Source organism: Arachis hypogaea, chromosome 17 (assembly GCF_003086295.3).
Source record: "Arachis hypogaea cultivar Tifrunner chromosome 17, arahy.Tifrunner.gnm2.J5K5, whole genome shotgun sequence".
Taxonomy (NCBI): domain Eukaryota; kingdom Viridiplantae; phylum Streptophyta; class Magnoliopsida; order Fabales; family Fabaceae; genus Arachis; species Arachis hypogaea.
The window spans coordinates 128,830,132-128,844,958 of record NC_092052.1 but is presented as its reverse complement, the minus strand read 5'-3'; the positions used below and the strand labels follow the sequence as shown (position 1 = coordinate 128,844,958).

Below are 14,827 nucleotides of genomic sequence, written 5' to 3'. Positions count from 1 at the left end.
TTAGTTTGTTAGAAAATTCTCTCCCTATTTACTACTATAAATGTAAGGACCTAGCTCCCTTTTTATATTTTCTCACACATTTTTTTATATTTTTCTTTGCCTTCATCTTTCTCCTTTTTCTACTCTTAGCTTCTCTTCTCAGATTTATAGAGTTTCTGATACCTTCTCAGTCACACATAACAAATTATGTACTTATAAATTATATACGAGGCATCTTTAAAAAAATTAAAGAAGAATCTTAAACATTTTGTGTTTGATATATATATATATATATATTTTGTGATTGTGCCTAATATTATTACTTATTTTTAAGAGTAGTTTGTATCATTTATCTTTTTTTAAATAAAGTGAAAGACTCTTAATTTTTTATATACTATTTATTATAAAAAATATTAAATAATTATTTTTTAAAGATATAATTTTTTCAAACTTTTAAATTTTTAAGATAACACTTAAAAAACTAAAAACCTTATTTTCATTAAAAAGATGTTTGTTTTATTATTTTAGTAGTTTTATTTTTACTATTAAAATTTTATCAAACATATAAAAAATAAAAATTATTAAAAGATATTTTTTTTAACAACTTAATAATATTCAAACAAACTCTTAATTTATTACTCATTAAAAATAATGAATTAATAGATATCTTAATAACTATTAATGGTAAATATTAATTTATTAACTTAAGCTAGAAGAAAAATTTTATAGGACTATAGCAGAAAGATATGAAAAAACATTTGCATTTAGAGAATTTAAGACTGTATTTTCTACATTGGAAGAATAAAAGAAAAATACATATAATCTTACTTGGCTAATAGAGAAATTTAACCCCAAACGTCACACATCACTACTTAAAAATAGAAAAGTTTAGCCTGATCTCACAAATTATATATGAGGTATTCTTAAAAGATTGAAAAGAATCTTAAAAATATTGTGCCTGATGTTTTTTTGTTGTGGCTGTGCCTAATATCATTACTTGCTTTGAAAAGAGGTTGGTATCATTTATTTTTTTTAAATAAAGTAAAAGATTCTTAATTTTTTTATATACTATTTATTATCAAAAAATATTAAATATGTATTTTTTGAAGATATAATTTTTTTTAATTTTTTTTACGTTTAAGCAACATTAAGAAACTAAAAACGTTATTTTAATTAAAAAAAATGTTTGTTTTATTTTTTTAGTATTTTTATTTTTACTATTAAAATTTTATTAAACATACTAAAAAATAAAATAAAAAATTCTAACAACTTAATAACACCCAAACAAACTCTTACTTTATTATTATTACACTCGTTAAAAAATAATAAATTAATAGATGTCTTATTAACTATTAGTATTTTTAAGCAACACTTAAAAGATTAAAAACCTTATTTAAATTTTAGTAAAACCATATCTGAAACCTAACACATCGAAGATAATCAATAATAAATCGTTTCCTCATAACTTAATTAAATTAGATATTTATAAGTTAAATATTTGTACTGTTAAAATAAAAATTCCTAATATGCAAAATCTGATATTTGAAGAAAGTATTGTTCTGCTACAAAAACTAGGATCAAGTTCTTCTTTTAAACTGATAAAATTAGTAAAATAAGAAAATAAAAATCTAACTAATCTAGATTAATATAGTAAAACTCACACATAATAAAAATTATAAATTTAATAATAATTAATTTTTTTATTTTATTATTTTATCAATTTTTTATTTTAAAATATTTTAAGATTTTTGTTGTTCTATGTACTATATATTTTAAAAGAATTCATTTAGAAAATCAATATTTTTAGTCAATATCAACTAACTTTATAAAAATTATATTTCTATGTTAAATTTTAAATTTTAAATCTTATTAAATTCTCAATATTAAATTTTAAATTCTAAATTCTAAATCTTAATTCTTTAAAAATTTGAATTTTTTATAATTAAAAAATTAATTAATATTAACAAATTAAAAATTAAATGTGTATATTTATTTATTTTAAAATATATTCTTTTTATATATAAGAAATGCTAATTGCAAGTAATTCTTTTGTCTACTACATAAAAACACCCTATAACTTTATTTCACTCAACGGCCCTAATAATTTATGTCAGAAACATTAAGTATAATATATCTTTAGGTGTATAATACATTAATATTATATTATTCTGTTGTACTTCATACGATGTTGATATATATATATATAAGCGAACACTTTTTATTATCTATATAACTAATATTTTAGATATTTAATTTTTGTATTATTAAAATTTACAATTTAGAGTGATCAATATATCAAAAATAATAAATTTTATTAATTTAATATTTCTCTCTATTAATTAATTTACAGTATAACTAATCACTCTTTTCAATCAGATAAAGTTTGCTCATGGTAAAAAAGGTGCGTGATTGATAAATAATAAAAATTTGGTTAATATGTATTAAATATTTTAAAAATAATATAAAAAATATTTTATTTAAAAATATTCAAAAATAAATTTTTATATTTTTATTGTATTAAATATATAAAAAAATTAAAATTTTATTATTATACTATTAAAATATATTCTTAAAGTACTAGATAACTAAATCCAAATGATAATAAGTGCAAGTGGAATCCTGAATTGTGATATCACTTAATATCCTCTTACTGATAAATTGTACTGGTCTATATTAAGCTGTAGTATTACTTATGACACTTCTTAATTTGTGATATTTACATTGACCTCTTTAAAGCGGAGATAAAGGTTACATGCATTCATGAGGATAGTTTTATTTATTTTCAACCATATTAAATGTTATCTCATTAAGATAAATTAATTAATTATCAACATAAAATATATATTAAAAATATAAATTAAAAATAAATTAATATATATATATATATATATATATATATATATATATATATATATTAGCTTCTTTTAGTATGCACATAATATTTATTATTTTTATTATATAAAATATAAGATAAATTACATAAATAAATTGAATGAGTTTTAAATTTATATGAATATTTTAAATGTAAAGAGGTTACATGAATATCTCAATTGCATATTTATTATAAATATTTTTTGCAATTATTGTAAATAACTTACAAGATATTATAAGTATTATAAAAATTTGTAATGTATTTTGATTTACTTGTTCGTATATCAAAATATAGTAAATCGAATGAAGTGATTTCAATCTATCATAGGCATCAAAACCATTAAATCAAAATCAATAGATTTAATTTATCTTGGGGTAGTTCCACTCTTATAAATCAAAGCTATAAGCTTTGTTTTACGTAATAGTTTTGTATAGTATATTAATTCTAATAAATTCGATTTATTAGTACCTTTTATAATTTGAATTAGTTGAATTCGATTTACATTGAAAGAATATAAATTAAATCAATGGAATTCGATTTATATAAATATACAATTGAAACATTCATGTAACGTTGTTGAATTTAAAATATTTATATAAATTTAAAATTCATTTAATTTATTTATGTGATTTACCCTAAAATATATGAATGTTATTTGTTCAATGCTACCTACCCAATCTAAATATCAAACAAGTTATTATGATATCACCTATCTACATATGATATTAGTATAATTTACCTTATATTTGTATCATTAGAGCTAATATACAATAAATAAATAAGAAAAAAAAGAGCTCTAAATAGAATTACTATCTATTAAATGCATGCATGGCTTGATGGCTAATTGAACAAGAAAAGAAAGAGTGAAAGGCATATAATAATAGGAATTACTAAAACCACATGAAAAATTGACAGGGGAGAAAAATAGAAATCCAAGTTAAAGAAAGTTGCCAACTACTACGAGGCCATTAAATTGAAGGCATTGAGGAAAGAATAGATAGATATATGAAGGAGGAGAGGCTACCTGCCTTATTAAAACCACTCTTGAATTCACATAAATGCAGACTTTTTTCTTTCAACAATCACCAAAAATTAAAAACAAGAATTGTATGCTCTCTTAGCTTCAATTCTTAGCCTCTCTCAGCGGCAGGTTTCTTCAGTTAAATGCCCCAACCCACCTTGCCTTCCCTTCATTTATGTTTCACTTTAATTTCTTCGCAGTTTCAATCACTTCCCACATATTAGAAACTGTCAGAATCTACTGAACTACCTCAGCTAAATCCTACACCCCCCTTTATAATAAGTTCTCCTATCCTATCTACCACCACTACTCCCACATATGAAGCACTTAATGAGACACAAATGCTTTTACAAAACATGCAAACCAATATACTCCCTCCCCCGTCTTTATTAATTAATTAGTTAACTAAAATTTCACACATGGATTAAAAGAAAATATATGTCGAAATATCTTTCTTTTAAATAACTTTATGTGAGCGTATAAAACTACTTTTATAATTATTTATGAGGAGTGCTACTGTGCTAGGGGCCAGTACCTTTTATGTTTTGTAACCATCAATTGGCCATCAATAGTGTTTTTAATGGTGTAAGATTAAATCTAATAGTGTAGAATCATTCAATTTTCTTTTGATGGTTAAATATTGACCAATTTTTAAAAAAATTGCTGGTCCTAAAACTTTCCTATTATTTTATTCTTATGGGTGCTTTCTCTTTTCAATTACTCTTTCTTTCACTTAATAGGATTATTAATGCACTATTAATTAATAATCCATCATTTTCAGAATAAACAAATTATTTGTGATCTTTAGGGAATTTTAGATGTAAGACAACTTATTGATTCAAACGTAAGACAAATACAAAAGAAAAAAGTAAATGTCCAAATTGTTCTTTTTTAAAAATTTTAGATTGGATATTGTAGATTTTAATAATTTTTTATTTATTAGAAGACTTCAAGAATTATTTTTGTTAGACAGATTGATACTTTTAATCAAATTTTTAATATATATGTTAGACAAATAAATTTTTAATAAATTTTATTATAAGACATTTATGTCACAAAAATATCACTATAAGAAAAATTAGTTCCTTTCAAAATAACAAAGAGACTAATCTGTACAACATGAGTAATTTTGAGGAACTTATAGAGAATAAAAATTTATTAAAAACTAAAGTATTTGATTTAAATTTTCTTAAGACTAATTTGAGTGTTTATTATTATTTTATGGTTTAATTATTCTGTCGGTCTCTATTGTTTTACCAAATTTTTAATTAGGTTCCTATACTTTTTTTTTCTTTTTAATTGGGTTTCTATACTATATCAGATTTTGTAACTAAGTCCCTCCAATAACAAAAAACGTTAGAATTAATGGAATATTCTGTTAAACTATACAGAATATTCAGTCAAGTATTAGGCATATTCATTTTGTTTAACATAATATTTCGTTAATTCTAACATTTTTTGTTATTGTAGGGACTTAGTTACAAAATCTAATATAGTATAAAGACCCAATTAAAAAGAAAAAAAGTATTGGAACCTAATTAAAAATTTGGTGAAACAATAAGGACCAACGGAATAATTAAACCTTATTTTATTCAAAAAAATTTTTTTGGTTGCATTCAAAAAGAAAAAGAAAAATGTTAATCATCTAAAGTTTTTCTTATCAAAACATGCTCCAACAAAAAAAGGAGTATAAAATATTTGTTTTGGGCCATGAATTATAGAGCCCGTCTCTAACATAAAACAGTGCATAAACATCGTATAGTAGAGGGCCAGAAGGAAATATGAAATCCAAATTGGGCCCTCAATTTATGAAACAAATTATTCTATTCTGAAAAATAAAAAAAACATGCAATATCAAAACAAAAAATTTGAAAAAATCATATGCCGCGTTCGAGAATAAGTGAATAACTTTAACTGATCGATAATACTAACTAATTGATTGATATGAGCCCATTGATGTGTATGTAAAAATGTGTAGTCTGAGGTAAATTATGACAAAAAATTAAAGGAAATATGTTCCCTTTTAAGAAGTATTATTTTGACCAGGCCCAAAAAATAAAGAAGTATTATTTTTAGAGAAATAATATTCACATCAACTTTTTATGCACATTTTTATTTACATTTTTTATGATTAAAAATAAATTTTTTATCCTTTTTATTTTATATTAATTACTTTTAATACAAAAAACAAAAATATTATATATACCATATCCATATATGATATACCTATGGAATAATATCAAAATTAATATATTAGGAAAGAGGCCATTATTATGCCAATGAGTTATAGTTCTATGGTATAGTCTGTTCATACTTAATTAAGAGGTTGTTGGTTTGAGTCTTTTATCTTTGGTAAAAAAAAAAAAAAGAAAGAAGCAATTACGATGCACTTTTTCCCCATTATATTTTTTTCTTAGAAACATTATACCAATGGTAGTACTTGGTTCATTTCATATATTATTATCATATTGGCGAGACTCTTCATTAGTAACATAGCGATGCCAAAACCAATGCTTGCCCCAAATGGTGTACATTGATTCAAGAGGGATCCGTTTGGTCTCCGGCAAGAAGAAGAAGATAAAGAGAGTCATGATGGCGATCCAACCGCCGTAGAACAAGAAGACGGCGAACTTGAAGTGGCAAAGCATGGACAAGAATGATTGCGACAATACGGAAATGGTTAGGAATCCCATGGCGATGTTTATGCTCTGTCCGGTGGTTCTGATCTTCAATGGGAAGATCTCACTTGGAACCAGGAACGCTAGAGGCCCCCACGACCACCCGAAGCCGGCGGAGTAGACACACATCAGCACAAGTACCATCACGGCGCTGCCTCTCGATATGTCCTTTGTGCCGTGAACACCCGTCACCGCAGCTAGCAATGCAGCCAACGCAATCTGAATTCATAGTAGTTGCAACACACACATCTCAACTCTATTAGTACTACTTAATTATTGCTATAATTAATAAATATTAAATTTAAATTTTTTTTTTGTTTCTGATTTTCTAAATCATAAAAAATAGTAAAGAAGTGCTAGGACCAACAACTTTTATGTTTTGTAACCATTAATTGACCATCAATAATATTTTTAATGATGAGAGATTATATCCAATAGTGAGAGATCACTCACTTTTTTTTTTATGGTTAAGTGCTAGTCACAAAACACAGAAGTTGTTGGCTCCTAGACTTTTTCTAAAAGTAAATGCTACGATGTCTTAGACATTGTGTTTAATTTACTAAAAAAATAAATAGATAATATTTAATAAATTTTAAATATTTTATTTTTATTTTATATATTTTATTTTTTATTTATAAAAAAAATTAGATAATTTAGACAGTACAATAAAAAATACTATAGAATTCACGAAGAATAAAATAGTGGTTTGTTTGTTACCTGACAAAAAAGCATGACAAGGCCACCAGAAATAAAACAGAACCTTCGACCGAAGCGATCAACAATAGTAGTAGAGAAGAGGATGGAGGTAAGGTTAACAACTCCAAGAATAATAGCAGAGAGCAAAGCAGCATCATGTCCGAAACCCACAGATTGAAAGAGATTAGGAGAATAGAAAGCGACGATGTTGATACCAGTAAGCTGCTGAAAAGAAGGTATTAAAAAGGCCATGACCAAGTGAGGGCGATACTGCCTCTCAAATATCATCATAAACGGTTCCTTCTCCACAGATTTCGCGATTTCAGACCACCTAATGAGTTCTTTCAGCTCAGGTTCCACGTCGGTCTCGGAGCCTCTCACTTGCCGAAGAGCCTTCCTTGCTTGCTCTATCTTGCCACGTTGGACAAGACTGTTGGGGGTGTCGGTTATGAGGAAGGAGCCAATGGTGATGACTGCGGCAGGGACGATGGCGATCCCCAGGGAGACGCGCCACCCCCAAGTGTGTTTGGCTGTGCCGTAGTTGATGCAGCCCGCAACCACCACTCCGATTGACAAGAAGAATTGGAACCCTGCATTAAACGCGCCTCGCCATTTTGGTGGTGCGATTTCGGATAGGTACAGTGGAGCTGCCTGATTAATCAAAAGAGAATATTAGGAAAACAATGACCATATTAAACAATACGAACAACTATAAATTAAATAAAAGTACATTATATTTTTTAATTTAATGTTATTAATTAAATTTATTCTTTTAACTTTATTAATTTACATTATTTACATTTTGTTCAAAAAAATTGTTGATTACCTATATTTCTCCTTAATGAAATTCCCACCTACTAATTAGTTTCCCCTTTAACAAGAAATACTAACATAGTGTACATAAGATGCCATATGTAAATTCATTTCACTATAATGGACTTTGGAGTTTGGAGTAGGTGGGTTGATTGTGGAAGGAACGCTAGTTTTTTTGTTTACATGAACAATGTTTAGCAAACAGTAAAAAATTAGTCTAATTAATTTAAAATTAACTTATTTAATATTTAGTATTCACTAATTATTGTTAGAATAATTATATAATTTTAGAGGTAATAAATATGTAATTACGGATATTATGTATATAAAATTATATATATTATATTATATAAAATAATTTTAGATATTATTTTTTTAATATTTTCCTTTCATATAAAATAGTAATGATGGAACTTTAAAAGTCAAGTTAAATAAATTAAGAAATTTAAGTGATTAACATACTGTTTTGTTTTTATCTTATTTTTAAATTAATATTGATCAACTTTTTTACACTGAGAATTAGTTCCTTGACCTTCTCCTCAATGAAGATGAGGAAAGTATAATTTGGAGTTAGTGTAAATATGAAAAGACCTCCTGAAATTAAAGATCTCTATGATTTGCTCATTATAATATTGGACTTGGCAGTATTCCCTTGTTGTTGCATGTGACTCATGGACTTATCACTCATGGTCAAAGTTGGACATGATAAGAAATGAGGGAACTAGCAATTTAAGCTAAGTACACAAATAATTAATGGCCTAGTTGTTATTAGAATATTCTTTTAAAAAAAATTGTTTTCCTTTAGAATCCGCTATTTTCAAAAAAAAAATAATATATCTGGAACGTGTTTTAAAAGCATATGTTATTGAAAAACTAAAATTAATTTATTTTTTTTAAATTAGTTAAATATTTTATAATATTTTTTAATTAATTATATACTTATTAATTTGAGAGTCCAAGAAATTTTGTGTGGGACGTTCTCGTTTAAAAAAAATTATTATGTTAAATCTTAAACTTTAAAAAAATAAGGTATATAAATTATTTTATCACACTTTTTAGAATTTATTTGTTTAAGTAAAAATAATGAGTATAACTAAATTCTAAAGTAAGAACTTATATGTATTATTTTTATAAAATTCAAAGACTTTAATATAATAAACTTTTTTAAAGGCAGAAAAATTTGATAAAAAAATTTTTTAAATCCTATTTAAGTATATACTTTTAAAGAGTAATTAATATTGGTCAACTTTTTATTATAAATTATTTTTTAATTTTTATATTTTAGAAAATTTAAAATTTATTATTTGAAATTTGAAACATAGAATAAAAATAATATTAAAAAATTAGTTAATATCAATTAAAAAATAATTAATTTTATAGCTAAAGTCTTTTAAAATATACTCTTAAGAGATATGTTAACAATTGTTTAGGAAAAAATTAAAATAAAGAAAAGAGCGTTGACTAACCTGATTAGTGAAACCAACCCCAAAGCCGAGAAGGATACGACCCAAGATGAGCATGGCAATGTTTTCAGCTCCTCCGTTGAAAGCACCGCCGACAAGGAAGGTGGCGCCACCTATCATCATGGTGATCCTGCGGCCAAGCGCGGCCGTGACTCGGCTTGCAACGAGCGACGACATCAAGCCAGCCAGATACAAAGAAGACGTGAACAAAGTAAGCACTTGACTGTCATACACACAGTACAAGTTCACTTTAGTACCAGCTGCCTTCCTCAGTATGTCTGGGAAGAACTTCTCAAGAAACGGTACCATTGTTGTCACACCTCCTGAATTTTTTATACAAACAATTGTTAGTTAACTCGTCTGGTATTTAGATTTATAATTAATATTAGCTAGGATTTAGATTTATAATTAATCTAAAATGTATGATAAATAAAATAATTTTAAAAAAATTGACTGATGTATGTAAGTCGAAAAAATTAGTTATTTAACCTTACTCATCGAATAATTATGACTTTATGAGTTATCATAATAAGAAGGCAAATTAATAACATGGGAAAAGATGAATGAAGAACCTGAAACTCCGATGTCATATCCAAAAATGAGGCCACTGGATGCAGCAACAAAGCAAGTGATGACAACTGAGAGTGTCACCCTGCCGTCGAAGCTGCCGGCCGGTGTATCAACCGCAAATCCGCCACCCGCCATTTTCTGTGAGTCTCTTTCCTTGACTCTATAAGATTCAAATAGCAGCAAGGTTTTTGCTGCTTTTGTAATTGAGTCTAACTCTGTGGAAGGACACGCTCAACAGCCGAGTGTGTGGAAACTTATTTATAGGGTCGTAGCCTGTGTACACGTTTGTCCTTTTGTAAATATTTTCATATTTTTGTTCTTTTGCAAATATCTTCATATATATGTTCATATATATATATATATATATATGAAATAAAAGGTATTAATGCCACGTACATGATTTTAATTTTATTTAAAAAATTTTTAGAAAAAATTAAGATGTATACTAAAATTAATCACTAAAATCAGTTTCATTAGTCTGTTTAAGTAAGTATCGGGAGTTCGAATTCTACCTTGTGCATACAGTAATGCATTGTCCAGCAATAAACTCTTAAATGAAACTCAGTATTGTGGCAAATTAGTCTTTGGCTTGTCAGCCTAAAAAATACCGTGAAAATAAAAAAAAAATCAGTTACTAGTATAGAATATATATTAAAATATTAAATATATATTAAAAATAAATTAAATTATACGTATATATACTTAATTTTAGAGATTTATTTTAATGTATTAATAGTATTTTTTAAAAAAATTATTATATAAGCCACCGTAACACCATCTGTAATTTGTTGATTGATTCATAGTACCAATTAGTAATTACAATCATGAATTAAATAATCTTTTAAAAATTGTTGACTATCTAGTACTATATGATCCATTCTTTTAGCTAGCTAGCCTTGGCTACGATACGTATAGAGTACTACTGTCACACAATAATTGTTCCTTGTTTTCTCTTTTAAGATAATTTGTTCTCCATATTAACCTACTAAGTGATTATTGATGCATCGTTTTTCTGGTAGGAATGATATCATTATCACGTATAAGTATTTTATGTTAGTTCCACCTACTAAAAAAAATCATTAAAATTGACGGTCAAATCGACGGCTTAATCATCGATAATATTAAATTTCGACAGCAAAATAAACGGCAGAAGTGATCTCTATAAAACTTGTCAATTTTTTAAAATTCTAATAAAATCGACGATTTGTCTAGCCGTCAATAATAATTTAATAAAATCGACAGTCTTACTGTCTATAATATAAGTTTGAGAATTTTACATTCTTACTAAAATCAACAATAGTGCCGTCGATATTATTATATAAAATCGACGTCATCTTTGTCGATATTTGATTCAATAAAATTGACCATATTTCCGTGTATAATATCATTATCACGTATAAGTCTTCTATGTTAGTTTCACCATGCATCCATATCAGTCTTCTTTTCATACATTTATAATAACGAATATAATTCTCTGTCTGTCTTATTTGTGTTTGAATTTCATGTTCAATTTCCTCTTTCTAAATTCTAACCATTCAGTCTACTTATATGTCTGTCTAACTAGTTTAATCTCTCATAATTAATTTTGAATTCTGATAAAAAGAGAAAAATGAACGCTAGTTAGTAATTATTAGTATTCAATGTTTAGAATTTCTTAGCTTATACACGTCTACAATACATACAATGTCCATTGACTATATGTGGCTGTGAAAAAAATAATTCGAGTCAACCTCAGAGCAGATATATATCAGTATCAAAATTGAATTTATGATCCATATATGTACGTATAATTCGTGCTTATTTGGAAATTATCTATGAATTGAGATTTTGTAACCTCAAATTTTTATGCCATGGCCCTTTTCTTTTTCTCAAAATTTCTAATTCACAAACAACGCTTTAGCCAATTAATTACTCTCAAATCATCATTTTTCATTTTTTTTTAGTCAAATAGTTTATTTATGGTTTAATTAGTCCCTATAATTTTATCGAATTTTTAATTAGGTCTTTATACATTTTTTTTTTTTAATTGAGTCCTTATACTATATCAGATTTTGTAACTAAATCTATATCGTGACAAAAATATTAGAATTAACAGAATATTCTGTTTAATTATACAAAATATTCAGTCAAGTGTTAGACATATTCATTTTGTTTAATAGAATATTCTGTTAATTCCAACGTTTTTGTCACAACAGCGACTTAACTACAAAATCTAATACGGTATAGGGACTCAATCGAAAAGAAAAAAGGTATAGGGACCTAATTGAAAATTCAGTAAAACTATATGGATAGACAGAATAACCAAACCTTTATTTATTAATAAATTTTAATAAAATTAATTTTAATACGTTGATAGTATAAAATATTTTTATATAATTGTTTAATTACATTTATATTTTTTAATAATTATTTGCACAATAAATATAAAAATTAGTTATTTTGACTTACGTAATATTATGTGATTGAATATACGTATAAAACTGTTTTATACTGATATAATGTATTAAAATTAAATTAAATTTTAATTACCAACTAAATTTCTAATTTTTTTTATCCCATAAACAAATAGTGCACATATTAGATTTCAATTCCTTTTAGAAATTAATAAGTATAGTCAAATTTATTTACTCATTATTTAAAAAGATATGAAAATACTTAAATTTTAAAAAAGATCCTCTATATAAGCAAATTTTGATTGCCTCTAATAAAAATATCAAAATATTTGATACGAGAATTGATCTAAAGAAATATGAGATTAGGAACAGCTTAAAATTAAAATTTCTTCCTACAACATAGAAGGGGTGAAGTTATTGCTCCTCATTTTGCGAACAAGCCATATGTAGAGAGCAGTATTGCATCAATAATTGCACGTCCAATCTTAACATTAATTAAATTTTTTAGGTATATGTTACGTGTATATTAAAATTAGCTATCAAAATCAGCCATCAGAATAAAATATATATTAAAATATAAATACATATTAAAAATAAATTAAATTATATATATTTATATAAAAATATATTAATAACTAATTTTAATGACTAATTTTAATGTAGAAATAACATTTTCAAATTTCTTCAAAGTAAGCGCCACAAGAAGACCGGGTTTATGATGTATTTTTTGAGCAGCCAAATCTGATCTTTCAAACACTGATGACCACGGAATGAAAGCTACCTTAGCTTTATTTTATTTATTTAGTGTTTTTTTTTTTTTTTGGTGCACCTACCACTTGTTTACTTTATGCAAAGACTCAGGACATGACATTTATAATAAGGGTGTAATTATCATGTGTCTTTATTTATCATTAATAAAAAATTTTAATTCTTTTATTTAATAAATATATTAAATTTTAATTTTTTTATATTTTTAATAAAAAAATTTAATTTATAATTTTAATATATATACTTAAAATACAAGATAGATAATCCTTGCAACAAAATTCTAAGACTCTGGAAATATTGATACTGAAAGAAATGTACCCACAAATTCAATACATAACGAACGGTCAAAGAAAAAACTGGTCAACTGCACAAATAACTACTAAAAATAATGCCATATTTTTGTGGGAGTTTATGAGTCCAATACACAAGTGAACTTAGTCAAAATATTGTTGTCAAATATCTATCAAGTATAAACAATATAGACGGCAAAGTCTCGGCAATATAGTTCGTTACGTAGGTGACAGTGAAATACTTGAAGAAAGAAAAGAACAAAAAGAAATCTACAAACCAACTATAACATAGCCAACTAAATCAACTCCTTATTTTAAATTTTAAATTTTAAAAAATTAGAATAGTAAAAATTTATTTTCTTGTAATATTATATGAACTTTGTTAGGTAAACAATAGTTTTTAGAAATAATGTGAACAATGAATTTTAATATTGGCCCAATAAAGTAAAAACACACTACATCTTTAAATTATTCACATAAATTTTAATGAAAAAGTCTAGGGAGCTAGCAACTTTATTAAATTCTGGCTAACATGTAATCAGCAAAAGAAAAGTGAGTAATCCCACACTATTAGATGAAATCTCACACCAAGAAAAACATCATTGATGATTATTTGATGGCTACAAATCACAAAAATTGTTGACCCCTAACACTCCTCAATCTTAATAATCATCCACACACCTAATGAATTGAACATCCAATATATACATTGTTCACATTATTTAGTATTTTTATTGACTACATGTACTTTTTCTAAATATATATTTCTTAATTAGTTAACTGGAGTTGGCTTTACTCTTAATTGGTTCTCCAACAAAACTCAAAATAATTCAAAAAAAGAAAAGTACAAGGGACAATTTTTTTATAAGCCAACTCACCAAATTTTCTTTAAATCTAATTTTAAAATTCAAAAAAGGAAAAGTATATGGAATCAATTCCAAATCAGTCAAGAATGGAACAACTTAATTAATTATAAATATAGTAATTAGTTTTATTTATTTATGATTTAAAATATTGGTTATTAAATATTTCACCACATTTAAATTAGGAGATACGTTAACGTAAATCACAGAAACTGATTCAATTAGCTTCCGTCTTTTCACCTTCCTTCCCTAACCAAATGCCTAAAACATGATAAATCAAAAAATAGATTCAGAACCATCCAATTTATAAAGAAAAGAAACATCCTAATGCCTAGCATAAGCATAATCCACATAGAGGTTTTAGATTCACCCAGAAACATTTGGTTGATTTTTGGCTGGTACTCTCTTGATTCTCTAGCAT

The 14,827-nt window shown here is 25.6% G+C and overlaps 1 protein-coding gene across 1 annotated transcript; it reads right to left on the bottom strand.

Moving 5' to 3' along the window:
- Nucleotides 1-6,251: 6,251 nt before the first annotated feature.
- LOC112765706 (sugar transport protein 5) lies at nt 6,252-10,421 on the bottom strand. The gene is made up of 4 exons (XM_025811574.2): nt 10,095-10,421; nt 9,526-9,845; nt 7,268-7,897; nt 6,252-6,769 (listed from the first exon to the last, which is right to left on the bottom strand). The coding sequence occupies exons 1-4, from the start codon at nt 10,225-10,227 to the stop codon at nt 6,323-6,325; spliced, it is 1,530 nt and encodes a 509-aa protein (XP_025667359.1). The 5' UTR covers nt 10,228-10,421; the 3' UTR covers nt 6,252-6,322.
- Between the last annotated feature and the right edge of the window lie 4,406 nt (nt 10,422-14,827).

What these genes read in the sequence shown, in the direction of transcription:
- LOC112765706 (XM_025811574.2), bottom strand. Translation starts at nt 10,227, where the DNA reads ATGGCGGGTGGCGGATTTGCGGTTGATACACCGGCCGGCAGCTTCGAC. An exon ending in ATATGACATCGGAGTTTCAG is followed by an intron (nt 9,846 to 10,094) that starts GTTCTTCATTCA and finishes TAAAAAATTCAG; the next exon opens with GAGGTGTGACAACAATGGTA. An exon ending in GGGTTGGTTTCACTAATCAG is followed by an intron (nt 7,898 to 9,525) that starts GTTAGTCAACGC and finishes TTGATTAATCAG; the next exon opens with GCAGCTCCACTGTACCTATC.